The 27343-nt window shown below is 53.0% G+C and overlaps 13 protein-coding genes across 13 annotated transcripts; 5 read left to right on the plus strand and 8 right to left on the minus strand.

Moving 5' to 3' along the window:
• Positions 1–203: 203 nt before the first annotated feature.
• On the plus strand, positions 204–2562 carry BU25DRAFT_133610 (ATP-dependent RNA helicase MRH4, mitochondrial). The gene has a single exon (XM_033700530.1). The coding sequence runs from the start codon at positions 297–299 to the stop codon at positions 2367–2369; it is 2073 nt and encodes a 690-aa protein (XP_033558949.1). The 5' UTR covers positions 204–296; the 3' UTR covers positions 2370–2562.
• Positions 2563–3094: 532 nt separating this feature from the next.
• On the minus strand, positions 3095–4123 carry BU25DRAFT_133630 (uncharacterized protein). Its single transcript, XM_033700531.1, has 3 exons — positions 3863–4123; positions 3553–3813; positions 3095–3502 (listed from the first exon to the last, which is right to left on the minus strand). The coding sequence occupies exons 1-3, from the start codon at positions 3914–3916 to the stop codon at positions 3158–3160; spliced, it is 660 nt and encodes a 219-aa protein (XP_033558950.1). The 5' UTR covers positions 3917–4123; the 3' UTR covers positions 3095–3157.
• Positions 4124–5092: 969 nt separating this feature from the next.
• BU25DRAFT_423864 (uncharacterized protein) lies at positions 5093–9454 on the plus strand (the record flags this gene model as incomplete). The annotated part of the gene is made up of 2 exons (XM_033708242.1): positions 5093–6071; positions 6165–9454. The coding sequence occupies 2 exons, from the start codon at positions 5093–5095 to the stop codon at positions 9452–9454; spliced, it is 4269 nt and encodes a 1422-aa protein (XP_033558951.1).
• Positions 9455–9950: 496 nt separating this feature from the next.
• On the minus strand, positions 9951–10280 carry BU25DRAFT_460927 (uncharacterized protein; the record flags this gene model as incomplete). Its single annotated transcript, XM_033710395.1, has 1 exon — positions 9951–10280. The coding sequence occupies one exon, from the start codon at positions 10278–10280 to the stop codon at positions 9951–9953; it is 330 nt and encodes a 109-aa protein (XP_033558952.1).
• Positions 10281–10712: 432 nt separating this feature from the next.
• BU25DRAFT_450496 (uncharacterized protein) lies at positions 10713–11683 on the minus strand (the record flags this gene model as incomplete). Its single annotated transcript, XM_033709699.1, has 2 exons — positions 10713–10741; positions 11047–11683. 2 exons carry the CDS (start codon positions 11681–11683, stop codon positions 10713–10715), a joined length of 666 nt encoding a protein of 221 aa, XP_033558953.1.
• Positions 11684–12326: 643 nt separating this feature from the next.
• On the minus strand, positions 12327–14035 carry BU25DRAFT_450497 (FAD/NAD(P)-binding domain-containing protein). Its single transcript, XM_033709700.1, has 2 exons — positions 13856–14035; positions 12327–13771 (listed from the first exon to the last, which is right to left on the minus strand). The coding sequence occupies exons 1-2, from the start codon at positions 13928–13930 to the stop codon at positions 12479–12481; spliced, it is 1368 nt and encodes a 455-aa protein (XP_033558954.1). The 5' UTR covers positions 13931–14035; the 3' UTR covers positions 12327–12478.
• Positions 14036–14186: 151 nt separating this feature from the next.
• On the plus strand, positions 14187–15508 carry BU25DRAFT_398462 (NAD(P)-binding protein). The gene is made up of 2 exons (XM_033704910.1): positions 14187–14350; positions 14403–15508. The coding sequence occupies exons 1-2, from the start codon at positions 14321–14323 to the stop codon at positions 15456–15458; spliced, it is 1086 nt and encodes a 361-aa protein (XP_033558955.1). The 5' UTR covers positions 14187–14320; the 3' UTR covers positions 15459–15508.
• BU25DRAFT_413305 (ferric-chelate reductase-like protein) lies at positions 15429–17897 on the minus strand. Its single transcript, XM_033707008.1, has 3 exons — positions 17423–17897; positions 16769–17372; positions 15429–16709 (listed from the first exon to the last, which is right to left on the minus strand). Exons 1-3 carry the CDS (start codon positions 17861–17863, stop codon positions 15526–15528), a joined length of 2229 nt encoding a protein of 742 aa, XP_033558956.1. The 5' UTR covers positions 17864–17897; the 3' UTR covers positions 15429–15525.
• A 98-nt stretch (positions 17898–17995) lies between these two features.
• On the plus strand, positions 17996–19022 carry BU25DRAFT_133685 (uncharacterized protein). The gene has a single exon (XM_033700532.1). It carries the CDS (start codon positions 18085–18087, stop codon positions 18832–18834), a length of 750 nt encoding a protein of 249 aa, XP_033558957.1. The 5' UTR covers positions 17996–18084; the 3' UTR covers positions 18835–19022.
• Positions 19023–19776: 754 nt separating this feature from the next.
• On the plus strand, positions 19777–20562 carry BU25DRAFT_460933 (uncharacterized protein; the record flags this gene model as incomplete). Its single annotated transcript, XM_033710396.1, has 1 exon — positions 19777–20562. One exon carries the CDS (start codon positions 19777–19779, stop codon positions 20560–20562), a length of 786 nt encoding a protein of 261 aa, XP_033558958.1.
• Positions 20563–21105: 543 nt separating this feature from the next.
• Positions 21106–22111, minus strand: BU25DRAFT_133695 (membrane-associated proteins in eicosanoid and glutathione metabolism). The gene is made up of 2 exons (XM_033700533.1): positions 21718–22111; positions 21106–21595 (listed from the first exon to the last, which is right to left on the minus strand). Exons 1-2 carry the CDS (start codon positions 21756–21758, stop codon positions 21163–21165), a joined length of 474 nt encoding a protein of 157 aa, XP_033558959.1. The 5' UTR covers positions 21759–22111; the 3' UTR covers positions 21106–21162.
• A 434-nt stretch (positions 22112–22545) lies between these two features.
• BU25DRAFT_347356 (uncharacterized protein) lies at positions 22546–23220 on the minus strand (the record flags this gene model as incomplete). The annotated part of the gene is made up of 1 exon (XM_033703148.1): positions 22546–23220. The coding sequence occupies one exon, from the start codon at positions 23218–23220 to the stop codon at positions 22546–22548; it is 675 nt and encodes a 224-aa protein (XP_033558960.1).
• A 704-nt stretch (positions 23221–23924) lies between these two features.
• BU25DRAFT_347506 (DUF625-domain-containing protein) lies at positions 23925–26758 on the minus strand (the record flags this gene model as incomplete). The annotated part of the gene is made up of 7 exons (XM_033703157.1): positions 23925–24811; positions 24859–25026; positions 25073–25891; positions 25942–26268; positions 26317–26363; positions 26413–26594; positions 26645–26758. The coding sequence occupies 7 exons, from the start codon at positions 26756–26758 to the stop codon at positions 23925–23927; spliced, it is 2544 nt and encodes an 847-aa protein (XP_033558961.1).
• Positions 26759–27343: the final 585 nt, after the last annotated feature.

The following is a 27343-nucleotide window of genomic DNA, read 5'->3' on the forward strand; positions in this document are numbered from 1 at the left end:
TTGTCAACAGTGGGCACTGTGGAGGGGGTTGCTGGGGCGACGGGGCGACAGCGCAACGGTTCGCAGCTGAGCCGCCCGTGCCCAGCGCTAGAGGGCGATGCTGTCGCGCGCGGGCGGTCTGTGGCGCGCCAAAAAAAGTGGCCGCAGCTAGCGCACGTGAGAGAGGTGAGAGGAGGGCGCGCACGAGTTTCTGTAGACCTTCACCGGCACTCTGTACACCTTCGCGGGCACTCTGTACACCTTCTCCGGCACCCTCTACACCTTCTCCGGCACTCTGATACACTGCCGCCGTTGTGATGCTGCGCCAGGCCACCCGTGTGTGCGCCTTCTGCGAGGCGCGCTCGTTGCTGGGAACAGCGCCGCGGTCTCTCCCGACCCTCCAGGCCCGTCTCTACACCCAAGTACAGCGCGGACGCAGCGACCGCTCATCGCTGCCCCCGCGCTCCCGGCCACCACCCAGAGACCGAGACCGAGACCGAGACCGAGACCGCGACGCACCGCGAAGCCGCGACGCTGCAGCCTTCAACGCACGCTTGGGCGCACCCAGAGCGCGGGGGCGCGACGATGCAGAGCGCTCCCGACAGCGTCCAACGCATGGACGCGACACGCTCCAGCTGTCGGGCTCTGTCGACCGACCGGCCGGCGACAAGCCGAAGAGGAAGCCCCGCGAGCCGTACTCGTTTCTGAACAAGACGCGAGCACCGCCAATGCTGCAGAGGGAAAGAGAGAGGGCCAGCGAGCGGGGACAGGCGGACCGCGACAAGAACCCGCGCGCGCGGGACAGCGACAAGAGGAGGACGAAGCCTGATTCGTTCCATGCCCTGAAGATGCAGCGCTCGCTCCACGAGATCCCCTACGCATCGCGCAAGGCCGTCAAGGGCAAGCTCGAGCAGTACGACGCCTTCGACAAGTTCCCCCTCATGGACACCGTACAGGCGGCCGTCAAGGATGCCCTGCCAGACCTCGAGTACCGCAACCCCACACCCGCCCAGGCCGTCGCCATCCCAGCACTCCTCGGCCTACGCAAAGAGAAGCGCACCAGGAGCGTCTCGCAGAAGGCGTCAGGCCCCGAGGCCTTTCTCCTCGCCGCCGAGACCGGCTCAGGCAAGACGCTCGCCTACCTCCTCCCCACCCTCGACGCCATCAAGCGCGAGGAAGGCCGAGAGAAGCAAGACGAAGAAGCCGCCGCCCAGGCCGCCGCCGCAGACGCCGCCGCAGACGCCGCCGCAGACGCCGCCTCTAAGCCTTCCGCCAAGCGCAACGACATGTTCGACGTCCCCGAGCCCAGCGTCAACAAAGCCGTCGACCCCGCCCGCCCTCGCGCAATCATCCTCGTCCCCTCCGCCGAGCTGGTCGCCCAGGTCGGCGCCGTCGCCAAATCGCTCTCGCACACGGTCAAGTTCCGCGCCGCGCCCATCAGCGCAAAGATGAGCGCAACCGTGATCCGCAACCGGCTCTTCAACGAGCATGGCGTCGACGTCGTAATCAGCACCCCGCCCCTGCTCGCCAGCATCGCAGAATCCAACCCCAACATCCTCGCCCGCGTCACTCACTTGATCTGCGACGAAGCCGACTCGCTCTTCGACCGGTCGTTCAAACCCAGCACCACGGAGATTTTGGACCGCGCGACCCCGTCGCTGAAGAAACTGGTGCTGTGCTCCGCCACGATTCCGAAATACCTCGACAAGTTCCTGCTCGACAAGTTCCCCGATATGCACCGCCTCGTCACACCGAACCTCCACGCCATCCCGCGACGCGTGCAGCTCGGCGTCGTCGACGTGAATAAAGACCCATACCGCGGGAACAAGATGCTGGCGTGTGCGGACAGCATATGGCAGATCGGCAAGTCCGCGTCGGAGTACAACGACGAAGAAGGCAACGAGAAAGTAAACACGAAGCGCATCCTCGTCTTCGTCAACGAACGCGAAGACACCGAAGCTGTTGCAGAGTATCTGTGCAAGAAGGGCATCGACGCGCTCGCCTTCCATAGGGATACGGATCCCGTCCGTCAAGCCAAAACCCTCGCCTCCTTCACAGACGGCTCGATATCGCCTTCGTTCGGACAGAAGAAGGAACTCGAGGGTGAGGAAGACGAGGGCAAGACGAAGGCCACTACCTCCCGCACCCTCGCCAACACCAAAGTGATCGTCACCACTGACCTCGGTTCCCGCGGTATCGACACTGTATCCGTGCGCCACGTTATCCTGTACGACGTCCCGCATACCACCATCGACTTCATTCACCGCCTCGGACGTACTGGACGTATGGGCCGCCGCGGCCGCGGTATCGTCTTGCTTGGCGCGGGAGACCGCGCGGATGTTGTGAAGGAGGTCAAGGAGGCTATGTTCAGGGGTGAAGCCTTGATCTAAGCTTTGGACATGTGTGTATAGTACGATATGGCTGTTGTATGACGGATGTGTATGATGGATGGGTATGATGGGCATTGCATGGCGTTGGTGGGACTACCCGCATGTTACGAAAAGTAGAATAGAATGTACAACATCTCACCTTGTAATTAGCTAAGCGCTCTGGTAACCGAAGTGGAGATCGAAGATGCTGATCAACATAACCCTTGTGTCGTGAACTAACTATTGTCTACGCGTGTGACGTAGAATTATATGTTGCGAGGTAGACCGCTGGTGTACATGCACAGAAGACCGATCGAGATACTGTATGCCAAGTTTAGATTTGACCTGGCCGTCACCTTATCGCTGAGCGAGTTGTTCAGTGGACGATTGCTTGCGGGCGTGGGTTGCGTTAGCTCTGGTGAGAGGAGAAGAGGAGTGTTCAACGGTGAGGGGGTGTGCGTGAAGAAGTGTACGTCCTGCGTGCGGCAGAAGGCCGTTTCGTTGCCTTGCAAAACGTATCCACCACCCTCAAATCTGGCAATCATACTGGGGCGTACATCTGGCAAGCGAAAACACACGAACAAACACAACCGGAAACGGACATCGCTTGCCCCAAATCGAATGCGGCAAGTAAAAAGCAACAGGCTCAGGACAGGACTACGGGGGATTTGCGACGTGCGATGAGACGACGCTGTGTATGCTTGGTGGAAGGGGAATAGGGAACTCAGGAGCTTCTTGTGTAGGTGGTGAGACATGCTTTGCTTCCAGCCGCTTATCTGAGGTGGACTGGCTGGTGCCGACAGGTGTTTTCATTGACTTCGCGCTCCTGACAGTCTCTGGCCCCAGAACCAGATGGCCAGCATCAGACAAGTCAACGGCACGGCGCATGCCCAGTATACCCAGAACTTGTCAGATACTGACCATCCCATTGTATCTGGTGCGGGTGAATCGTCAGAGAAGTTCATACTGAAAATAGCCTGATTTGTGTTAGTATACCTGGGTACTTTATGTGACGACGGGCCCGATAAGAACGTTGGAGGCAGGGACGCCATAGTCACCACTGCAATTGTCTTCACGGCTCCACTATCCCGCTTTGCTGCTTCCCCTAGACCTGTCATGGCCTGACTGTCCTGCTGCGCAATCATGTTATGCACCTTATCATGTTTTAGTCTTGCTTCTCCTAGAGATGAAGGGGCTGACATACCCAGTCGTTTTCGTTCTGCAATCGTTCCTTGTTTGATGGTGACCGCAGGAGCAAGTTGCGGAGCATCTGGACCTGAAATTCCATATGTGGTTGTAGTCTGCTTGCTTGCTTGTTCCTGTTTGAAACATGAACGAGATTCAGGTGCATCACCTCTACTGTCTGAACAGAGACGCGGAGTATTTCAAAGGCGTTGATGGCAGGTCGTACTGCCTCATGCATTGGAAGAAAGCCTTGCAATCCACGGATCGGAAGTGAGCGACCCTACGTATGGATATCAGCGTCTTGTTGCTCTTCGTGCGATGATACTCACTTTTTCAACACCACGCACAATGTCACGCATGAACCATAAAAACAAGTTTTGCATGAATACTAATGCCCTCTATAAGAGGCACGTGCATCGAGTATGGCTCATCAAGCAGTTGTAAGATTGCTAGGCGTAACAGGGCGTCCTGGAGCAGTCTCTTGAAGATGGAAAGCACGCCAATGCACAGCATAATGTATCCACTAGGAGTCCATTGTGAACAGAAGGTCATCTCGTGTCATGTGTAGCTTGACTTGGAGTGTCGAGCGGCCATCTTGGCTAAGACGCAGTACCCTGTGTCTGTTGCGAGATAAGCAGCTACTTGGATTCACGATAGAATATCCCTTACGGTGCGATTAAAGATGGCCATCGTCCTGAAAGTATTCAGCAAAGCTGAGAAATCCGTTCGAGTGACGATATACGTTAGTAAGCAAGTGACAAGGGATCTGAAACAATTTCACAAGCTCTGGCGCTGGAAGCGTGTCTATCGAGAAAATGTCCTCTTCAATCAGCCTTTGAAGCCGTTACTATCGGATGACGATTGCGGGTAAACGTAAGAAATACATGTACTGAAAGCTAAGGTGGTGACATCCTGTGCCTATCGTCAGAGAACTATCACTGAGGAGGGAAGGTTGCTGTATGCTCAGGTATTGCTCACGACGCCCTGTTGGTTTCCAGCACTCGTGGATAGATTCATTCCAATTCATCTCATCTTCTGCAGTGCTGGTTCCAACACTCCCAGCTTTCGATACCCACGCTCCTGCCGCTACGCTTGCTTCAGCCGGGGTCCACTTGCAAGGTACCTAGGAAGACCAGTCACGTACAAAATCGCAATACGGCAAGTTGTTGCATTTGAGTCCGTTAGCGTTAGTATGAGAATCTATCGCTCGCGACAGGTAGGGAGCTGGGCATGTCTGTTGTTAATCTTTCTGGACCCCCCCCCCCCTTGACCGGATGGATGATCAGGCTTCTTCTGCCTGCCTCGCGCATGGGGACACCACTCGTATGCAGCCGATTAGCGAGGTGCTAATCTAAATGCGCCTGCATCAGCGGCAGTATTCGCTGGATCTCGACATTCCTCTCTTAGCCTGCCGAGTCCCAGCTGACAACATGGGGCGCCGCCAAATTGCGAGGCTGAGCGGCTACCAGGCTGCAGCTTCCTTAGCAAAAACACTCGGAACATCCTCTTCAACCTGCCCTCCTACCTTTATATGAATCGTACATCATAAACGACTGCGAATGCGGCGCCAGCTTCGCCGCACCGACTACACCGTAGGATGGGTCTGCGCTCTACCCGTTGAGCTGGCGGCAGCGCGGCTCATGCTGGATGAAAAGCACGAAGACCTCGAGCGCGACCCAGGCGATAACGACGAGAATTTGTACGTCCTCGGCTCAATTGAGGGGCACAACGTAGCTATTGGATGTCTGCCTGCTGGCCAGACTGGGAACAATTCAGCCGCTGTTGTGGCGACACAGATGTTAGCTACGTTCAAGAAGATCCGGTTCGGGCTGATGGTGGGTATTGGTGGAGGTGTTCCTAGCGCGAAGGCAGACGTCCGGCTCGGGGACGTGGTAGTCAGCCAACCTGACAATACGTATGGCGGAGTGGTGCAGTATGATATGGGAAAGACGACTAGAGACGGGTTTGTGCGGAAAGGGTCGCTCGACTCTCCGCCTCAGGCGTTGCTCAACGCATTGTCACGGATCCAAATGAACGAGTGGCTCGTAGAGAGTGGGTTGTCCAAGCACGTCTTGAAGCTGGAGCGATCAAAATTCCAGCGAAGTCGGGCAGGGCCTGACGTCCTTTACGATGCAGCGTATGACCACGAGAACCCCAGCAGCCAAACGTGCGACATGTGCAGCGTGGACAGGATCCAAGCTCGAAAGCCACGAAATGACGAGGAAGAAGTGGTTGTGCACTACGGCACAATCGCGTCAGGGAATCAAGTGATAAAGAATGCTGCTGAGAGGGACAAGGCTAGCGCGCAGCTCGGTGGCGTGTTGTGCTTCGAAATGGAAGCGGCGGGGTTGATGAACACCTTCCCATGTCTGGTAGTTCGTGGCATCAGCGACTACGCCGACTCGCACAAGAACGATCGATGGCAGGCGTACGCCGCGGGCGTTGCAGCTGCATATGCAAAGGAAGTGCTGTCGGTGATAAAGCCAACTGAAGTGGCGGGTACACGAATAGCGGATAACGACACTGGACAATCTAGCGGTCAGTGTGCTTGGAATCCTATGAATTCAGCCGCCGGACTCTTTCACTTCAAGGTTCATACTCATACTGAATCTGATGCTGACAACTGACTAGATACTCCATTACTCCGTACAGTCCAAGCTCCGAGACCACAGCGACAAGACCATGACACCCGCAACTCGAAGGACCTTTCCTGTGCTGATATCGTCACCGTCAATCATGTCGCTGGTCCAAAGATACCTCGAGATCCCAGCCAAAAAGCCGCCAATGAAGAGATCCACCAACCCTCAAGCCCGGAGACCAGGCCAGAAAAGCACGAGCTTTCGGACGAGCAACGTAACGCAATCAAGGCTAGCCTCCATTTCAAACAGAGAGATGCTCGACTTCTCACCCTCAAGCAAGCTCAAGCCAAGACATGTCGATGGTTACTCAAAAACCCGAAATACAGTGATTGGATGCATGTGGATAAGATAAATGAGCACCGTGGTTTCTTCTGGATCAAGGGCAAGCCGGGCTCAGGAAAGTCTATCATGATGAAGTTTCTGTTCTCTCAGGCTAAGAAGTCCATGAGAGGAAGCCTCGTTCTCTCCTTCTTCTTCAATGCACGAGGCGAGGACCTGGAAAAGACAACATCTGGCTTGTACCGTGCTTTGCTTCTACAACTTCTTGAGAAAGCACCAAAAGCCTGGGAGATATTCGAGGACGACGACCTTGGCACATCTACACTCGACCTGATTGAAGAATCTGGCTGGCAGGATGAGGTTCTTCGCCAATTATTTGTACAAAGCCTTCAGAAGCTCGGAGACCAACGTGTTGTTTGTTTTGTTGATGCTCTGGACGAATGTCCCGAGGATGACATTCGCGACATGGTCTCATTCTTCGAAGAGATTGGGGAAATTGAGTCAGCAGCGGAGTTCCGTGTGTGCTTCTCGAGCAGGCACTATCCCGAGATCAGTATCCGGACTGGCCTCCAGCTTGTGCTCGAAGCAGAAGCGGAGCACACGAACGACATCACTGTCTACATTGATGCCAACCTGAAAATCAAAGAGACCGCGCAATTCGAGGATGTCAGGGCCGAGATTCTGCGCAAAGCATCTGGAATCTTTCTCTGGGTGCATCTCGTCATTCCTATGCTGAACAAAGAATACGATTCAGGGAGGATCAAAGCCCTGAAGAAGCGACTTGCACAAATCCCAGCTGGGCTGCATAACCTGTTCGCTGATATGCTGACCAGAGATCGACTGAGATTGGAATACCTTTGTGTTTGTGTTCAGGTCATCCTGCACGCCGCACGACCATTGAAGCCAAACGAGTTTCGTATAGCAATCGAAACGTATTGCGATGAAAAATACACGGTTGATCAGTGTTGTGATCCCGTACTGATGAGTTCTGAGAACTTGAGAAAGTTTGTGCTCGATGCTTCCAAGGGTTTGGCGGAGATCACAAAATCCAAGGAACCGACTGTGCAATGGATACACGAATCCGTACGGGACTTTTTCATAAAGGAAGACGGGATGATAATGTTGCGATCCGCTGAGGATACCACACACGAATCGGGACACAGCATCCTTGTAAAGATTTGTTTGCGGCAGCTGGACTTCGCGCGCTCAGTCTTTGGTCACCCCTCCGATGTGGAGTTCTACTCGCGCTTTACCAAGCCAGAGTCTGTTCACCAGCAAGCTCCCTTAGTACAGTACGCATTAGATTTCATGTTCTATCATGCCAATTGGGTACAAAAGTCGAGCCTAGACCAGACCTCGTTCCTTGAGATGTTCCAGCATAGCTACGAACAAATCTGGTCTTTGTTATGCCCCGCGACCTCCAGGTCTATCGACCGCAGCACTCACATCCTATATCTACTTAGTGAGTATGGGGCTGACGAACTTATTCGAGTACACCCCGAAAGAGATGATCACTTCTACCTAAAGGGGGGTCATTTTGGTTTGCCCCTGTTGGCAGCTTTATATGCCGGCCACAACGCAGCAGCCCGTGCATTAGTTGGTCTTCCTCCAGCTCCTGAGGAAGAAAACACTATACCAGGGCAATCAAAACCTCGTCGAAGTTTTGCTTTGAAGAAAGAGAACTACAGAGCAAGCCGGCACGCTTTAAGCTATCTATGCGAGTATGGGGACACTGAGCTGTTGGAAGCTGCGTTGAAGTCCGAAAGATTCAATGTGGATTATGACGTTGCCCACGAATGCTACCGGAATGCGTCATCTGAAGCCATTGTGGAAACGCTTGCCTCTTTTCCGGCCACTTCGACTGAATCGCTTTTCCGCAGTGCGGTCGATGCTTCAGCCTTAGCCCCCCCAAACTTCAATGACGACCCGCTTGCTAGCATCAATCTACCATACTTGAAGTTAGTTCTGTCAAAGGCACCCAGCGCCATAAACCAATCTCATCTCTGGGGTGGTCATACTTGCCTACTAGCTTATGCTGCTGACAGAGGCTTTGAAAAGATCATGAGACTTTGTATCGAGGCCACCGAGGTCTCGAACAGGCAACATGCCGTGTTGGCTGCAGTCTGTGGCCGCATCAACCAAAGCGGTCGAACCTCGATTCTAAGACAACTCTTCGAAGTAGGGCTCGATTCCGATTATGACAATTCAGGCCTCGAACGGGCGCTCTTTGAGATCATCTGCCAACCACATAATGAGGACGTGGTCAGTTTAGTGTTGGCCAGAACAAAGCTGAATCTTGAGACTACGAAACAGAATGGTATGACACCGCTGCTGTGGGCACTCCACCAAGGACGGAAGGCTTATGTCAAAATGTTCCTGGACGCTGGTTCGGATCCAGCGGCTCGCCTCCACGACGATGGTACAACCGCGCTTATACTTGCTGTAAAGTTGGGTGATCTCAGTTCATTTCGACTCATTCTGAGTAAAACAAACTGCGAGCCGAACGCACGAGATTATTACAGACGGACTGCCCTTTCATGGTGTGCAATGGTAGCCGATGATTGTGCAATCACGATGATCTCAGATCTCCTGAAACGACCCGATGTACAGCCAAACTCCAAAGACAAGTCCGGCCGGACTGCACTGATGCGAGGGGTGGATTCTGGTAACCTCAAAGTTGTTGAGGCTTTACTTCAAGATGTCCGTGTTGATCCAGACTTTGGTCCATGTCATAGATCAACTCCACTGAGGCTCAGCTTGATGCGTTATGTTGAGGAGGGGACTCAGGCGTTCTTTGAAATGGCAAAAACACTTCTCCAGACATGTAGGGCAGATCCTCATTGCGCCCGAAAGCGGCCGACACCTGCCGAAATTGCGAACGACCTTGAGCATGATCAACAAGACGAGTGGACAAAACTGTTGCAGGACACCGCGCCGGAAAGAGAGCGGTTGAATAACAATGGGCTCGAAAATGCGAGGGAGCAGACTATGCTTCAGCTTTGAAATCACGCTCGAAGAAAAAGTTTGTTGTAGGGGGGCAAGTTCCAGGCGCAGAGGACATGCGCTAGCCACAGTTCTCGAATTATGTTCAGATATGCAGATTTTGAAGAGAAAGGAACCTTCCGAAGATGAATCTTCTCGGGAGCTTGCTTGCTAGTGGACGGCCCAGAGCTCCTCAGCACCATGCGCTGGTGATTTCCGACCGAGAGCCATGGTTACACCACCCGCGACGATGACACCGATGCGGCAATAGCCTTCAGTGATCTGGGAGCGAAGGTATTAGTATGGAGTCGTTGTTTTGGACAGATGCTGGAGGCTGTCACATACCCAGTATTTGGCCCATCACAGGCTTCGTACCTCTGGCCCTTCGCCTTCGGCGGCTTACTCAGGAGGTTCTTCTTGACCGTAGGGCCGTCCAGTGCTCCGCAACAAAGCACTCGTTCGGTCCTCTGGTGCTCTTGTACCTGGTGCCCGAGCCCTGCTCCTCTGTATTGTCATTTCAGCTCCAATCCCCCATCTCAGCTTTGAGGTGTCCGTCGTGCTTGCTCTTCGCAGTCTTGTCCATTTTGAATATGGTAGTTGCCTCGAGATCGGTGTCCTTCATGGCCTCAAGAAACTTTCTGCCACGCGCCACGTTGGCGGTCCAATACTCATTGTCGGCAGCGGCGGTCACAGGAGCGGTCGAATTGAGTGAGATATCGAAGGCACCAGTGAGGTTGCAGGAGTGGTCTTGCGATACGCTGTCGACCGAAAGAATCAGATTGGAGACTGTGAGTGCGGCTGCAACTCCCGCTAAGAGGGCAACGCCGAGCATGAGATTGATCCTCATGTTGACTGAATGTGTCACGAGAGAACCAAGTCGATCAGTGGTATAGTCGAAGTCGAAGGAGTCAGATGAGTAAAGCAGTCGTTAGTGGTGCAGGTGTCGATCCACTTACAAACGGTCTCTCTCAAAGGCGTTCCATCATCGCAGGTGAAGGTAGATTCTATAGACTATCGAATTGAGGTGAACACAGATGCTTGGTAGATTAAAAGGGATGAATGACAGCATAGGAAACAATACAACCTACCGAACCTCAATGGCCCAGACCAATAGCCATCTTACGCTTTTCGAGGACATCTTCGTTCAGTCAATATCTCTAACTATTCCATTGAAGGTATCTCCCCGGCACGTATCGTTCTTCTGCTCCCGTTCGTGCAACGGTCCCTCCGATCGTCAGCTTGGACTAATTCTAACAGTAGGATTTTATTGTCGAGGTATTCAAGAGCTAGCAGAAAGGCGTGCAAGAGCTGTTGGCTTATTAAGCTGTGGTGAAAGAACGAAAGAATGAAATCTTGCATGAGGATGGATGGAGATTGGACAGAGCACTGGACGAAGGAGCAAGGAGATGACACGGCCGCGCTAGTGCACGTGGTATCCAACGCGCCTTCTACCTTCAAATCTGCCAGTCTGCTTACTCAAATCTTCCATACATCTGAAGCAGAGTCCATCATGCTTCGTTCGAATGCGATTATAGCTCAGCATCTTCGTGACCTCTTCTACGCTAATAATCGTAAATCCGAGCTGCTTCACAGCAGCAAGCCACCGAACACACCTGCTGCTGCACCAACGAAACCCCCACCAAGAACCATGGCATTGATTGCAGCTCCCGCAGCGGAAACCTGTGCAGGTGCAGAGCCCGTCCTCGATGCGCTGGCAGACACAGCAGCGCTACCTGATACCGGCGCCGGCGTGATGCTCGCTGTCTCAGCGTTCTTCGACGCACTGTGAGTTGAGGTCTGAGCTATAGCGGATGAGGCTCCACCCATAGAGCCGGTCTGCACAAGCTTGTCCTCCCCAGCCGTAACCGTAACAGTCAACTTCCCAATCTCAGTGCCCTCATACGTCGTGGTGCTCGATCCTGGAAAGTTCGCTTCACTGCCACCAGCAGTTTCCTTGCAGACCGCACTGTTGGATGCGAGAGCACAGTCCTGAGTTGCTGTGAAGTCGGTGTTGGGGTCGGACATATCGACGTTGTAAGTTGATGGGCCTACGACAAGGGTATGTGCGGGAAAGAGACCACAGTCGGCTTCTATGCAGGCCAGTGCGAAGGTGGTGGCTGAAGGGTTGGCGGTGACGACTGAAGCGGCTACGGAGTTTGCGTCGCCGTAGACGTTGGGGAGGGTCATTGTGCGGCCCTGTTGGGCTAGAGCCAGGCCAATTATGGTTGAGAGAATGAGCATGGATGCCATGATGACGATTTGAGATTTCGATTCCAAGTTGATGCTGTGTGGTAGTATAAAGGGGCTCTCCACGTCTGTTGATGAGCAACTGAAAGTCTTCGTGCAGATGTTAATGAGTGATGAGTGAACGAGTGACGGACGCGGGAGAGGATTAGATGTGCGCGTATTATGAGCGTCTACGGTAGATCATATAGTCTTCTCGAGTCATGCTTCTCAAGGTGGTACGCCTAAATAGGCTATAGTGAGACGGCCGAGAAACGTTTTCAGTGACGTCTATTAGGGGTTCCGGCTATGCCTGGGTTCGAGTTGTCGACGCTTTGGCTCTCACGCTGCTATAAAGGTCCCCGAAGGAATCGATGCATTTGCATTCGTTTGGAGAGACCCTCTTGACTTCTTCGAGACGAATGCTTTGGATATCAGATGTGAGGGTCAAGAACTTCGAGATTAACATTCAGGAATTCACTAGATCAACGCGCTAAACACTAGCTTCCGTGGCACAGCACTCTGCCATTGGCCCCTCATCCACACGGCAAGTTGACCGGCCTTTCGCAATATGCCAGTCATCTCGGACATGGTTGTGTATGAATCGCAAAACCGTAGGAGGGAGGTAGGCCCGGGTAAGAAAACATACTTTTTGATTGAAGAAGCAACTGACCATTACAACAACCTTTATCTATGTCGCAGCCCCGCAGCAATACAAAAAGGCCGACCTTCCTGATCCTCGGGTCCGATAGGTTATATACACCGCAAGAATCTATGCTCGCCAATCAAAACAGCATCCGGATTCATTTCATCGTAAACTCATCAATCAAGATCCGCGATTGCCCAGTGAGGCCAGATATCATCCTGCCTCGGTCTGCTCGCAAGGTTTCGATCCTGGATGTGCTCGCTCAGGGGCAAGTCTTCGTGCTGACTTCTCTCCCCCATACTTACGCCTCGAGCCTGAATTGTCCTGGCAAAACCCAACGTCTGCCTCTTCCAGTCGAGTCTTTCGACTTTGCCCTCAATCATGTCCGCAAGGATCATGGCATCAAAGCAAGCTTGGCTCGTACTGGCAGCGGTATGTGGACGGAAGCCCGCAAGTGCATCACCAATCAAGATGACACGCCCGTCGAGGAATTCGTTGGTCGGCGATATGATGTCGGTTACAGCCTGTACGAAGGGTTTGTCTGTTGAGCAGACAAGCTCTGCGAACTGAGGCGGAAGCATTTCGCGTGCAATATCGCACTGCTTCTCCCATGCCTTGGGACTGATTTTGCCCGGTGGCAGCATGAAGCGGTGGTATTTGCCGTTCACATCAGTCATGAGTTCGCGGAACTCGGCTGACTTGTCTGCCAGGCTCTGAGGCTTGGTGTTCTTGTAGTACACGAAATTGATGAATCGTTTCCCAGGCTCCAGGGTTCCGTTCTCGCCAGGGATGAGGTACGCTAGGATCTGGATACCGGGGCAATGGAAGAATGTGAAGCGCCCACTGAACGCCTCCAGGGTCCTTGAACTCACGCGATCTTCGCGGACGGTTCCACGAAGAGCGACATATCCGGCGTATTTCCTCTCCACGTCGGGAGCAAAGATAGAGCGAATCGTGGAGCTGGGGCCGTCGGCGCCGATGACGAGGTCTGCTTCGACAGAGCCCTTCTTGTTGTCGCTGGTTTCGTATTGGACAACAAGTTTGCCCCCTTTCTCCTCCTGTTCCCACAAGCCTGTGACTTTGTACCCATGCAAGTGCTTGACTTCGGCACTGCCGTCGACGGTGTTTGGCACCTCGCAATACCTGCTCTTCAAGCCATCGACATTCGCGCGGAGCACATAGTACGCCAGGTCCCAGCTCGTCATATTTTGCTTCATGTCCTCTTTGTGCACGATCTCGCCATTTTTGTCCAGGTACTGCCTGCGCACGCTGGACACGGCGAGTTCGCGGTCACATCTGTCATATCTCTTGAAGAATGCGAGCGTGTCTCCTCCTGCAACAATGCCAGCTCCCTGGTTGTCGAGGACCGGGTTGGGGCTGCGCTCCAGTAGGGTGAGCGTATGGGCATGTGTCGTTGGAAGACGCTTGAGGGCAAGAGCGGTCGCAAGACCTCCCAGTGATGCTCCAATCTGTCAAGACGTCAGACATATATATGGACAATATGACGTAGTTCTATACAGTCCTTCAAAGGCAGGGTCAAGGTAGTTACTTACAATAACAATGTCGAGTTTTGTTTTCGTCGCATGAGGGAAGCCCTCGGAGCGTACCTCAGGTGCGTTTGACACCATATCACGATCGGTCAACCGCAGGCACGATTGCAGGAGGAACAGTCTTCTCTTCCATGTTGCGTATATGTGAAACGGTCAGAATTTTTGCCCCAATCTGTCTAAGACGGGTTGAGGGGTGTTCCTACTTTCAATCGATGGGTACACAAATAGGAAGTCTAGATCGCCAGGGCTGGATCGGCACTTACGGAAAGTCCAGGCTCTGACGTCGCTGCCGTTGCATCCCACATCCCACGCGCCCTTCGACAACCGCTGTTGAACCGAATGAAGCCTTGCAGCGGCCTTGCTGCGGGTTTATCATGAGCTTGTTTCAACCATAATAGAAATTCAATCTCTTCACGACGTGAGCAACATTCAATCGCGCACGGCGTGATTGTACTTTACAAGGTGACAATGGCAGATCCTCGGATAGGACTAGTCGCGGTACGTCATAGGTAAAGAGGTATCAAAACACCACAACTAACGATTGTCTTAGATCACAGGCGCAAATGGAACCATAGGATATGCGTGCGTAGCTTACGCGCTCAAAATTGGCTATCGAGTACGATGCATCGTGCGCCGCGAAAGTGCCATTGCGACCATCAAATCAGACCCCTCGGTGCAGCTCTACCTGGACCGTCTTGACTACGCAGTCGTGCCAGACAACGCCATCGAAGGTGCTTATGATGAAGCATTCACTGGCGTGAAGTACGTTGTTCATATCGCCGGGGTGTGGCCGTTGCCGACACTACATCCTGACATCGAAATCTACCACCCTTTCATACAATCCATGAAGAACGTCCTATCCTCCGCAAAGTCCTCCGGAACAGTGAAACGAATTGTCTTCACACAAGCCGGCGCAGGTTTAGTCGACTCAGAAGTGGGGAATACCTACGGTCGTGGCATGGCAAAAGTTCTCGATGAACACGTCAAAGTCAACGCTGAATCACTTACCTACCAACCACCTCTCACGAGCTCCCACCAGGCCTACTGCGCCGCAAAAGCCCAGTGCATGGACTATCTCGATCAGCTCCGGGCCAGCAACATAATGCCTTTCTCAATCGTACAGGTTATTCCCGGTACGGTGATAGGAACTTCAGAGTTTGTAAAGACGGCGGAGGAAGCGAAGAAGCATATGGACCGGCAGACGAGAGCGCTGATATTTGATGACAACACCCCTCAATATGCGTTTGGATTCGTGCACGTTGAGGATTGTGCAAGAGTGCATGTCGAGGCGCTCAATGAGCAGAAAGTAAAAGATGAGGACGTGCCGCCTCGATTCGTTGCCGCTGCGACTACAGAGGAGGGCCTGGATGGAAACCAGGTCTGGAATAAGGCGGTTAGGATGGTCGAAAGTGAATTTGCGGCTGGAATTGAGAGAGGCGTATTTGAGGTGGGAAGGGAGCGAACGCCGATCAATATGCCGTATCGTGTGAACTCAAGGATGACAGAAAGGATGCTGTTCGGCGGAGAAGCGATAAGAGGACTAGAGGAGTCTGTTAGGGAGGTTGCTGGTTGGTATAGTCAACTTGTTGCAGAGAAGGGCTCATAGCAGTGGTATATAGTCTAAGTGTATATCCAAAAGCAACTGCCGAAACGCCGTGCGTATGCAGATCGTTCTACCACTTGAAGGACTCTTCAAAATAGTCAACACCCCTGAATCCATCCGCAAGCATCTGTACGCTAGCCTTGCGAGCTTCGTCTGCCATCTTTACAGGACCACATGCTACGATAGCAAGAGACTGTTGACCAGCATCCTGAGCTGATCCCTCAACCGACAGGTGCACATTCGGCCTGCCAACTACGATTGTCACGCCGCGTGGAGTGTGATCAGGGATATCGTCTTTATGTTCGACACCTTGAGTAACGTGCACTTCAAGGGTGCACCGTTCGTCGCCGAGCAGAGGTTTGAACTCCTGCAGCATGGACGCGAGGAACGCATGTTCTCTGACTGCCCAAACGATCTTTACACTTTGTACAGTCGACTCGGAGCCCAGCAGATGAGCGAGATGAGACAAAGGTACCGCAACTCCAGTCCCGCCCACGACGAACAGAATGTTCGAGTACTCGCGCAAAGGCACACTATGTCCGTATGGTCCCTCAATGTTGACACGGAGTGTTTTGGGACGTGAGAGGCAGTGCTTCTTGAGGCGCGATGTGAAGCCATCGTAGGGCCGGATAAGATACACCATCGATGCTCCTGACACCTCTGCATGCTTCGGAGCAAGCAGCGCGTCGGACTCAGAGGACGAAGCTGAATTTGAGTGACGTGTAGATGGTCTTGACGACACTGGTGAGAGCCGTATGTGCTCGTTCTCCTTTGGTGATGCGACATAGGCCAGTGTGAATGGGTGGTTCTGGTGCACATACAGCAGATCATTCAGAACGTAGATGTAGTAGTACGTGCCCGGCTTTGGCGCAATGCGGTTCCTCAGCATCGGTACGTTCATGTGCACCAAGTTGGATGCTGGATCATAGCTGACAATAGCCTTAGTACTCCAGAACTTCCAATCGAATGCCAGGATGCGGAGACCGCGAAGCATGCGGTCGAAGATCCAGACGAAGAGACAAGGCCAGATGAAGATGTTCCATTCGCCGTTGGTGAAGATTTCCACATGGTAGTACATTGACCACAGTGCTGCAATCGAGAGGGCGATGTGTGTGACAAGGAAGAACTCGTAGTGTGCTCGGCGGATGCCGTAAAATGAGAATACTAGGAGAAGTGACATGGCGATGGTAGCCAGCTCGCCGTTCCAGAAGTAGTGTTTCTTCCAATACGCCAGAAAATGCGCGAAGCCACCGCCTACTTTGTGTCAGCTCTTTCGTATGTGGATGATGTGGTCCGGAACATTGAAAACTCACTATCAAAGATCATCAGAGTGTACCCAAGACTATGAATCACAGCTTGTAAAGTTGCTACCCTTGCGGCCCACCTGTGAAACGCGTTGTAAGTGCCAAAACCCCAGCCGGTCAACCACATCAGCACATCGTTGCGCATGCCAAAAAGCCATACCAAAGGGAAGTTGGCAAGCGAGATAATCCCCGTTCGATCGGAGGCAAAACGTAGCAATTGAGCGGACTTCTTTGGCCAGTACAGGTTGCCATCCGTCAATCGATAGCTTGCACAACACAGAACTGCGTTGAGGAGAATGAAGGCAGCAATCGTGAGTGTTTGAGCTCGAGGTGGTATTGTGCACCAACCAAGAGGCTGTGAACAGCGCTCACCGAATGCAGCAGGTACGGTAACATAACGTTTGATCCAAGCATGAGGCAGGCTCAGAAAGCCACGTTGGTGTTTTGGAGCAGTTGACTCGTCGCTGGCAACAGCTTGCCATTCTCGACGTCTAATGTTGGTGATCAAAGACAAGAGGCGGGTTCCAATACCAAATGATATGAGGATTACCCAGAAGTAGTACATGTACCATCCATATACAAGATGAATATCGTACTCGAAGAATGCAGCATCCTGGAGCCAATCAGCGCTCTGCAGTGGTTCCACGAAGTCGTGCTGCCTACCAAAGTTGTGAATGCTCTCTCAAAGAAGTCTTTCTCTGGCAGTACTGCAGTGTTCAAGATTGGCCATTTGATAGCCTTCTCTGCGCTATGTCTCGGCAGTTGTGCTCTATCCTCTGGAGTCCAGCGATCAACAATATCGTGGAACGGAGGCAACGTTACACCCGCATGCTCGTCGCACCACTTGCTGTTCTCGGCAAGGAACTTCGGAATCTCCCCGTCATTCCAGTTACAGAATTCGTCGAAGCACAGATACAACGAAGTGATTCTCAGATCGCTTCGGCATTGTCGGACTTTGCGGGAAAGCCACGGATCTGTGTCGTTGAACGTTGCGTAGCCAAGGGTTAGATCGCAAGCGCGGGGGCACCAGTTTCCGGATCTCAGAGCATCAGCTACATTTGCGAGACTAAAGATGAACAAAGTTGTGCACCAGGCGATGTGCATGGGTGGAAGAGTCGGCGCGAAGCGTGGTGTTGCAGGTGAGAGATAAGCGGGGGTGAAAATCTGATAAGATGGCAGGACTACTTCATGCGCACGGGCCGGAATCGGTGGTCGCTCGCCTTCAACCGCGTGACCCCATCTTCCCTCATCACCTGAACAACAACAACAAGCAGAGCCATCACACTACTCACTCATGAAGATCGAGCCCTGGACTACCCTCAGCCATGTTCTTAGACCTGCCTGTCGAGTTGCGACTACGTATAGCGGAATACGCCCTGGAGCAACGTCCAGGAACAGGAATTCCTCACATAGGTCGCCACCTGGAAAACTACAAGGGTGGCTACCGGCCTTCTGAGAACATGTCATTACTCCTCGTATGCCACCAATTTAATCGAGATTTTACACAATTGGCATATAATAAGACCAGATTCATGCTGTGGACTTACGGACACGGCACCGGCTTACAGGGACTTCCTCTCTACAAGTTACGAAGTATTCGAAAGCTCGTGTACAGGCCAGATACGTCTGAAATGCAATCTTGGGGCAGCTATCTCTACAACCTGGAACAACTGCATGTAGACGAGCTTGTATTTCTTTGGCATTACCAATGGACGCGCCCTAGCATCAAGATTGTGATCTCATTCTTGCGCCGCCTGCTGCACATCAACACCATCAAGTTTGTGCTTTATGCGAAAAGGGAGGGCAAAAATCGAAGCGATTATTGCTCGTTGGTTGGAGCGATCATGAAAGAGGATCATTTTCAGAGGTACGACGCCCCCGGCGCGCCCAACGTCGAAGCTACTTGGTGGGATTGGCATCTTGACACCCAGGAAAACATTATTACATTCCGAGCCCAGGATCCTAGACCAGTGCTCCCGGAGGAAGACTACATGCTGCTCATGAAGCCGGAAGTGGATGCATTGATGGCGGAAGCTGAGCGAGCGGCTGGTCTTTGGCCAGTGGGCGATCTCTGAGATTGCGCGACATGTGCCATACAAAGTACTGCCAAAATGCCTTGCCCCCACGCATACGAGGGGCTCCTGCGTATGGGGCATTGTAAATCGAACCTCATTTGCGTCAACCAGACTTACCGTCCATCCAGGTTTGCCCTGCCCCCTAAAATATGTTCGACGCCTGGGCGCGATCAAGGTGCTTCTGGAGGTTTAGTAGAAGCCCGATTTCTGGGACCTCAAAGAACAACATGAACCGCACGTCTCGCGGGAGGAGGGTCAGCACACGGTGGCTGAAACTAGATGCATCACAGCAGGCGCCACAGCACACATGCGCCTAAGACAGCCACACCACTACCACTCACAAACTACCTAGGCGCCTTCAAATCCTACAGAAACGATGTGCATCAAACTTCAGGGTCGGTGCTCCGCTTCCGTGTGCGCGGAAGACGACTTTTTTCCGCTTGACGAGGTTACACAAACGTCAATCACCCTTCACCCCTACAATGTTCTTACATCAGTGTACAAGACCCGTGCCCGAGCGCCGCAACTTTTATCGAAGGATCATAAATTTTCAAACCCCTTTTCCTCTCTTGCAGCTTGCAGAGTGTTAGGTTTTTTCAAGCCATCAGGTTGCCTAGGAAGCGCGCCGTCATTCGCTTTGAGGGCAAGACACTGCACAGGCCAACAAGTTTGCTACAGTAGGGCTGAGCTGCACACACAGGTCCATCTACGAATAGCAGCACTCACATGCTGAGCATCCTGTCTTGCTCGTCTGAGGATGTCTTGACAAACAGGACCATGTGCGGTTGTCGCCCAGTGCCTACATAAGAGTGCCGCTCCTCGGTGTGAACCTACGTCCATCACATACTATCGCAGGACGATACAATCACCAAGGGCATACTTTACTTATACCAGAATCCATTGACTTCTACTTTCCACAAACGTTTCGTACGACCACCAAACATGGGCTATTCACCCAACCCGGCACACGAAATCGGCGGTGGCATGAGCAAATTCGTCTCAGGCGCTTCGGACATCGACATCCCCAACACGCTCATGCTCGCCTTTCTGATTCTGTTCATCGCTTACAACGCCGCCGTCTGCTTTGATCTGGATCTAGAAGCCACCGTCAACTTCGGCGTGACGATCTACAACTCTTCTGTCAACTGGGTCAAGTCTACTCGCCAAGACATCCTCAAAGCGCAGAAATTTGATGTCCTGCCTCAGCGTATAGTCCGTATGCTTTTCAAACCCGTCACGCGCTCTGCTCAGACCGTCACTGTCGACGCCGTCACTGTTCCCGGCGTCGGCACGATCGCCCTGATCCGTGGGCTTCCTTCAGACCTCCCTACGACTGATAAGTGTCGTTTCCTCGAGACCGCGCTCTACATTCAATATCAACCACAGCTCCAGGCCCACCGGACCTCGAACCACACCAGTTCTGCCACCACCCAAGATGCTCAAACCGACACCTGCGATCCTGATCTGTGGAACGGCACTTTTGTCCGCAACGCCGCATCCAATGCTTCCACACCAAGCACTTCTGGGATCAACACTCCTACTTCCGACACTTTTGCTTCCAACGCCGCGACCACCTCATCATCTCCACGCCCCATCTTTCGGTCAGTGACGCGTGATGAGCATCTAGCCACGCTTGCGCACGATCCAGGCGCGGTTGAGCAGGATCAGACCACCCATAACGAGGCTGGTGAGGGCGATGGCAACGATGGTGTGGGCGCGGATGATTGATGTATTCCTTCGTAAGTAGATGATTACAATAAGGCGGTGTTTGGATTGCACTGATGAGTTGGATGAACGGCAACGACGTTGTTTCGGTTGCACTGACTTGACCTCCCAAAATGCAAAGATGAACTTTTCCTCTTACGCTCTTTTACATGCACTTCTATAGATGACTTTAATACAACTGACCTGAGTCGCTCTTTACGATAATGTTCGGACATGCAATTTGACACTCTTGCGAAGGCCTCCTAGCATTGCAAATTTGGTTTGTTGTTCGTATACATGATTTTCTGGTGCGCAAGGAGTAAGAGATATAGCGCGGGAGACAATACTGCACAACTTGCGTAGAAGAGGGGACTTGACGATCAAGACTTGATCTTTGAATTATACATTGGTATATCTGATATGTTGTTTGCTTGCTGGATCGAATTGTGCCGAACGGCAAGGAGACTACAAGCTATGAGGCATCGCCTCCACACGAGGTACGACTGCTAATCGTTCACTTCCGCCATACCGCGAGGCCATTTTTGTGATGTGCGCCACTCTTATGATAGACTGCGTGCCAGGCATGCCATTCTCCTTCCTTATTCCCAGCACGGCTTGGATCACTTAAGCCACAGCAATTTTGTAGGCCGAGATACCGCTCATGACGATCAACACATAGTGCGCAATCATCCACAACGCACCATAGTACCTGCCCTTCCCACTCTTCTCACCAGTGTTCGTGTACCCAATAGCGTACACGACCCTGTTGACGCTCCACACGGCTCCAAGGATAGCGGTAGCAACGGGCCACCTCAGTCCGCTAATGAGCAATGCGCCGATAACGGTGGGGTGGTTCTCGCCGAAGTTCTGGTGTGCACGCTGGGCCGAGTTGAAAGCCAACATGGCCTTCTTGGATGCGGGCGAGGCAGTCTGAACTTGCTCGTAGGACGCGTATTCGAAGGGGTAGGGGATCTTCGCGGCATTGCGGAAGCCATTGACACGGCCGCCGTGCCAGGCGCCGACGAATAAGGTGCTGACGATGGCGCCGAGGACGTAGCTAGGGGTCGTTAGCTGGTATTTTGGAGAATGAGGGGTTGCGAGGAAGAGCAATTGCTGCTTGCAAGGCGAGCAGTTGGCTTCAACTTGCAGTGGAAGCAGAGATTGGGAGGGTAAACGTACCCGTACTCGGCCGGAATGAGGTTCTTGACCAATTCGACCATTGTAAAGGAGTTATGGCTTGCGGAGCTTGTTGCTGTGCAGGGACTCAGGAAGCTATGCTGATGGCGATTGCTCGGTTGTCTGTTATCGCTAGTGTTCGGTTGCGTTTTATACTAGCTCTCGGTGTTTGTCTCGAAGCTTCTGTAACTTGCAATACGTTTGTTTGACGGCGGACGAGTTTCGGATGCGTTCGAAGCGGGCCACGGGCCAACATACTCCGCTTGAGCTCTGAGCTAGTCGCACGGCCAGTTTGTGTACACCGACCGTGTAAGCGTGTGCGACCATTGCTCGATAATCGTGCAGGGAATGGTTGAACGAAAGGTAAGATAAAACCAAAGCGTTGTTTACATGGTGACGTAGGTTGCCCGAAGTTTGGGTAGGCGCAACAGGATGACCATAACGATGATCAGAAGTCGATGATCAGAAGTCGATGATCAGAAGTTGATGATCAAGACAATCAACGCGAGGATACACAAGATATAAGATAGCGAAGTGTTACGCTGGCGTCATTTGTGCCTCGGATTGCGGCGCTTTAATGATTACTATCTCGGGTGATACAAAAGCATGGGTAGCTGCGGAAGCTGCGGAAGCTGTGGACCACCTCGATCAAGTACCGAGTCTGTACCATTGTAAGCCTTGCAAGGAGCTTCAATAGTAGAACTACGAGAGTGAGTCCTGCTGCTGGACTCAGTCTTACTATATCGCCCACATGTTCTCCGTGTTCGACTGCTTCGAAGCTGGTCTGACTGGGCTGGGCTCTCGCCTGCGCATTCGAGTTGCTGAAGCCCTTTACTCTACCCTGTTATACAGACAAAACTCAAACCGCACCCCCTTCTCCTCAATCTCCACCCCATCCTCAAACTCCTCCCCCGTGAACTCCTTCAACTCACTTTCACTTGCCTTCCTCCACCCGTCTCCTCCCAAGTCTTCGCTGAAGAAAGTATCGCACTCGTACTCTTTCTGAATCTTCGTGAGTAGGACGTGTCTTGCTTCGCGAAGCTTCAGAGCCTGCTCGTATATCGATGCGCCGCCGATGACCATGACCTTATCCACCTCCGCGCCGACTCTATCGCCTTGTAATTGCGCCAACGCATCCGCCACGCTCCCCACAACAATAGGCCCCTCCACCCCCTCCTCTCCTTGTTTCTCCCCCTCCAACTTCCCCCTAAACCCATCCACACTCCTCGTAACAACGACATTCACCCTCCCTCTCAGCGGCCTCAACCTCTCCGGAATACTGTCCCATGTCTTCCTCCCCATAACCACCGCATTGACCCTCTGTCTCTTGTTCGCTATTTCTCCCGCAGCGTCTCCTTCGCTAATGCCGGTTGGTGAGGTACGTTTTGTGACGCGCGCGAAGTAGCCCATTTCTTTCTTCAATTGTGGCCATGGGAGGCCGCCGCCCTTGCCTATCCCTAAGGTAGGCGTGGTGGCGAGTATGAGTGTGAGGCTTTTTGATGCCATTGTGGTGGCTGCAGGTGTGGATGTGGTGTGAGAGTGCGTTGCGTTGGGTGGGGGTGTGGGGGATGGGTCGGGGTTGCTCATCGCGCGCAGTGAGTGAGCAGTGTTGGAATGATCAGTATGCGGATAGTCTTCGTGGAGAGTCAGAACCTCAAGCTCTGAAGTTTGAGGAGAATCGTGTGTGTTGACGGTGTTGTAAGGATGATGTGGGGGTTGGATCTGATACGAAGCAGGATACGGCGGAGCTTGACTCAAGGAAGAAACGCGAGAGGCACGCGCTAGCGAGACGCGAAGAAACGTGACCTCGTATATGATATGTTGTCTGCTCAGGCATCACTGAGATCCTTAGTGTTCGAGGTTTGAGCGATCGTTATGTTTCTCCATTCTCTGCTCCCAAGGATGCTAAGTATATAGTACATGGCCGGATACGACCAACGCTACGAAGTCCTTCGCTCGAGAATCCAACGTCGATAGACTGGCATCCATCCGAGCTACGCCCCTCCCAAAGCATCAAGGTAATAGAACGCCAGTATTTACACCTTCAATGCCATGCCGCTAAGCCCATACCCATCCAGTGATATGATTGATTGGCAAAGCCCAGTTCATACAATGCGAGCTCGTGTGCGATTTACCAAAGGGTATACGTAAAGCTTGCCGATATCCTGTCTGAACTCCTCCGTGTTGTCGCTGCAAGTAATGGAATACTCTCATTCGTTCTCGTTGTTCTCGCCGCCGCTCTTCACGGGTAGCGATATTGATATCTTCTTCGGTGTTCCGCCATCTTTCCCGGAATTGATCTGTGGCGACTTTCGACGTAGGCTGCGTAGACTCGAAGTACTTGTGTTGCTTGATGTCGAAGCGCGACGTTTGGGTGCGGTTGTTGTCGATATGTTGGCAAGCAGCTCATCTTCTTCGTCCTCCTCTCTGCGGCGCTTCTCCGAGATGCGCTCTGGTGGTGATCCTACAGCGCTGGTCGTTTTCGGTGACTTGGTTTCGTCCTTGGTCTGAATGAGTGCTGTTGTGTTGCGCATGGCAAGTGGGATATCCATGTCGATGTCGTCCTCTTCGGCGTCGTCATCCGGGTAGTTCACCAGTGGTCGCACTGGCGATGCTCCATTCAAAACTGTCTTTCCTGGGGCTGCCAGCTCGTCTTCGTCGTCGGACGTGTTGAAGTATGCTTCCTCATCCGCGTCTACATCCCTCAACCCTTGGCCCCACTTGCCACCGTTGGCCAAGCTGGACGGCCTTGCAGGTGTATCGCTTTCCACGCTAGTGAAGGAGTTGTCCAGCTCTTGTGTGGTCACTGGCTCTTGCATCTGGTCGTAGCGCAGAATGAGATTCTGGAAGGTGTCGACGTATGTGATGTCCTGAAGTTTCTCGCGATATGTCTCGACGAGATGTTGGACGATGATCTTGATGTTTTCACGCTTGATGAACTCGAAAAGCTCGAGGCAGGCCGAGTTCAGGAGGTTATCCCGCGGCATTGTATCGAACAAAACTTGTAGGATCGGTTCAAAAAGTTGATGCTGAATGATTTGGCGATTATGTGTTTCGTCGTGTAGGGCAATGACTGTGCGAAAGTATTTGAGAGCGGCTACGTCACGTCAGCAAGTGTTGACGAAAGGAACTGAGCGTTCGTACTTAGCTTGAGGTGCTTTTCTGGACAGCTCATAAGCTGGCCTACCCTCGCTGCGAGGCCTTCTGAAAGAATGAAGTATTTACTGCGGTAAGAATGTTGACGGATGAAAAAGCACAACACTTCAACGAGGTGAGCGTATAAGGACACTTCTTGTATCGAGAGATCGGCCACTGAACACTATTAGCTTGATCATGGCACAAATTCGAGATCACTTACTCGACTCCCTGCTTTCAAGCTCCTTGAGGGGTTGGAAGAGCTTTCGTGCAGACTCGTCGTAGAAGTTTTGGATGAAGGAGTCGGTTTGAGGTATTGACGGAAGTTGACCTCTCATCTTTGCCAAGAAGTCACTGTTCGTCCGCCCCAGCGCCTCGATCGATGCCGAGTTGGCGTTGGGGTCCAGCAATATCTTGATCGCGTCTGCCATCTGCGCCTTCACTCCCAGGTCGACCTCGATCAGGAGCAGCTCGATCAGCGTGTCTGTCAGCGGTTTCGACTTCTCCTGGATAGCCTTGAAGATGTAGCTGCGGACCATTAAGGCATCGTGGTCTATGAGAGAAACAAGTATGTCTGTTCCTGCGACACGTACAGACGCATCCTGGTGCTTAAGGGCAAATTGGATGACTTCTAGCAGGCCATTGCTGATGAAGTTCTGGTACAGCTGGGCTCGACCATTCGCCTGTAAGCTCTTTGCTATCGAGCAACACTGTTGAATGAACAGGACTGCATCCTTTTTGCGCTGCAAGTTTTGCTCTTTTGTACCGAATATGCTATATAGCTCTTTCAAGAAGGGGAGGTTCGATTGCAGGTGCTGGACAATGTCGACTTGGTGAAAGAAGATGAGCGAGTTGAGAACCGAGAAGGTGGGGTCGTCGAGAATGCGCGCCAGAACAACGTCCTTGAGGTACTGCAAGCGGTACGTCGAGTGGATTTTCCGTTTTATCAACTCGTCTTCGATTTTGACCACTTCCTTAAACTTAGATTCGTCGGAGAGGTACTGTCTGTGGTTTGCCTTGTGCAGTGGAAAGTCGGGGTCGTCTGTGGAAGTTAGCGAATCAGTACATAGAGATCGGCGCAACGACACTCACACTCCAACGCCCCAACGACACCCAAGATGATGTCGTCTTGCACCACGTATTCTATAATGGAGGTGTCGTTGAGTAAGATGAGCATCTTCATGATACTGCATAACCGATGCAGATCTGATACGCTCTCGAGATCTTCTGCCATGTCGACCAATGGTATGAGCATGGGAATGTACTTTTGCGCCAGGATGAACTTGGCCAGGGCTTCGCGACCGCCTGGTGTTGAATTTGCAGCGCGCATGTGGTTCTCGATCTCGTGGAGGTTGCCAAGGTCGGGGTTGGGGAGCATTATGGGGCCAATGTGGTCTATATCGTCTGAAAGACCATCGTCTGCGTTAGATCAGCTCTGCCATGAGAGCGCAAGAGGAAGGAACGCACCTTGTGCTAGCTGCTGCAAGCGCGACTGCACGTCATTGACGAAGTCCCTATTCGTTGTCAGCGCATGCACTGTGATGCTACACTCGATAGGCGCACCATATGTTGGCGCAGCCCTCTGGCTCCTGGAAGCTGAGGGCCATGTCGGTGCCATTCTGCTCGGTCCATACTATGAGTGTGTCCTGCTGCTTCTGGTAGCCGTCGTCTTTGCTAATGCGCGTCTCGAGCAGCTGGCGCGTCTGATCATCCTCGGACAGCACCACAATCTTGGCCTCCTCCTGCTGCAGCGCATATCAGCCGTGCCCATTGCAACATATTCACGTGGACGTACATTCACTACGACCCCCCTACAGAAGCCCGTGCCTCTGTCGAACCAGTCATTGTTCTTGAGCTCGTAGACCTTGACGCGCTTGCGATCGTGGGCCGGTGGCGCTACCAGGGCCATTCTCCACGTGAGGTCTCTGCCAGCACTCGGGCGGCGACAGATGTCCCCTCCGCAGCGAGGAATGCAGTCACGACGGGGCGCGCAAGGCAGAGGTGGGCGGCGCGGCTGGTTCCGAGGGCGTGATGCCGGTCAGGCGTCGTGTGCGAGGTTCGCGCTGGGCGGGCGGCAGATGCTGCGTGCGCGCCGACAGGAAGGGGGCGGGGCGCCTCGATGCGATGCGCAATGCGCGTGGGGTTAGCGACAGGCTCGGTGCGCAGTATCGTGACTGCGACGGGTACTCGGTGGAGGATGATCGTCGCCGGTGTCGCGTTGCCAGTGCGGCCTGCAGAACGGACAGCGGAACTCAACGCTAGTCAGCACGGCAGCACGGCAGCGGAAATGGTATCGATAAGAGTTGCTAAGAAAAGCCTGGACCGCGGCAAAGGCTAAAGTACTTGAGCCGCAACACCACGGCGGGGATATGGATGCAGAGGATAAGTGCGCAATGGGGGGTAAGTGCTGCGGCGACGTGCATGAGCTTCGATCTGGTGTGGCAATTGTCACCGCCAGCAGGCGCCAGCACTCCTTTCCCAGACCTGAGCCTCT

This window comes from Macroventuria anomochaeta (genome assembly GCF_010093625.1).
Source record: "Macroventuria anomochaeta strain CBS 525.71 unplaced genomic scaffold BU25scaffold_29, whole genome shotgun sequence".
Classification (NCBI taxonomy): Eukaryota; Fungi; Ascomycota; class Dothideomycetes; order Pleosporales; family Didymellaceae; genus Macroventuria; species Macroventuria anomochaeta.

Coding starts and splice junctions, on each gene's coding strand:
- BU25DRAFT_133685 (XM_033700532.1), top strand. CDS start 18,085: ATGTTCTTAGACCTGCCTGTCGAGTTGCGACTACGTATAGCGGAATAC.
- BU25DRAFT_133610 (XM_033700530.1), top strand. CDS start 297: ATGCTGCGCCAGGCCACCCGTGTGTGCGCCTTCTGCGAGGCGCGCTCG.
- BU25DRAFT_398462 (XM_033704910.1), top strand. CDS start 14,321: ATGGCAGATCCTCGGATAGGACTAGTCGCG. Junction 14,351..14,402: donor CTCGGATAGGACTAGTCGCG/GTACGTCATAGG, acceptor CGATTGTCTTAG/ATCACAGGCGCAAATGGAAC.
- BU25DRAFT_450497 (XM_033709700.1), bottom strand. CDS start 13,930: ATGGTGTCAAACGCACCTGAGGTACGCTCCGAGGGCTTCCCTCATGCG. Junction 13,772..13,855: donor CAAAACTCGACATTGTTATT/GTAAGTAACTAC, acceptor ACGTCTTGACAG/ATTGGAGCATCACTGGGAGG.
- BU25DRAFT_133630 (XM_033700531.1), bottom strand. CDS start 3,916: ATGCAAAACTTGTTTTTATGGTTCATGCGTGACATTGTGCGTGGTGTT. Junction 3,814..3,862: donor TTGTGCGTGGTGTTGAAAAA/GTGAGTATCATC, acceptor ATCCATACGTAG/GGTCGCTCACTTCCGATCCG. Junction 3,503..3,552: donor TGCAGAACGAAAACGACTGG/GTATGTCAGCCC, acceptor AAACATGATAAG/GTGCATAACATGATTGCGCA.
- BU25DRAFT_413305 (XM_033707008.1), bottom strand. CDS start 17,863: ATGCACATCGCCTGGTGCACAACTTTGTTCATCTTTAGTCTCGCAAAT. Junction 17,373..17,422: donor AGAGAGCATTCACAACTTTG/GTAGGCAGCACG, acceptor GATTGGCTCCAG/GATGCTGCATTCTTCGAGTA. Junction 16,710..16,768: donor CACTCTGATGATCTTTGATA/GTGAGTTTTCAA, acceptor GACACAAAGTAG/GCGGTGGCTTCGCGCATTTT.
- BU25DRAFT_133695 (XM_033700533.1), bottom strand. CDS start 21,758: ATGGTCGAATTGGTCAAGAACCTCATTCCGGCCGAGTACGG. Junction 21,596..21,717: donor CTCATTCCGGCCGAGTACGG/GTACGTTTACCC, acceptor AACGACCCCTAG/CTACGTCCTCGGCGCCATCG.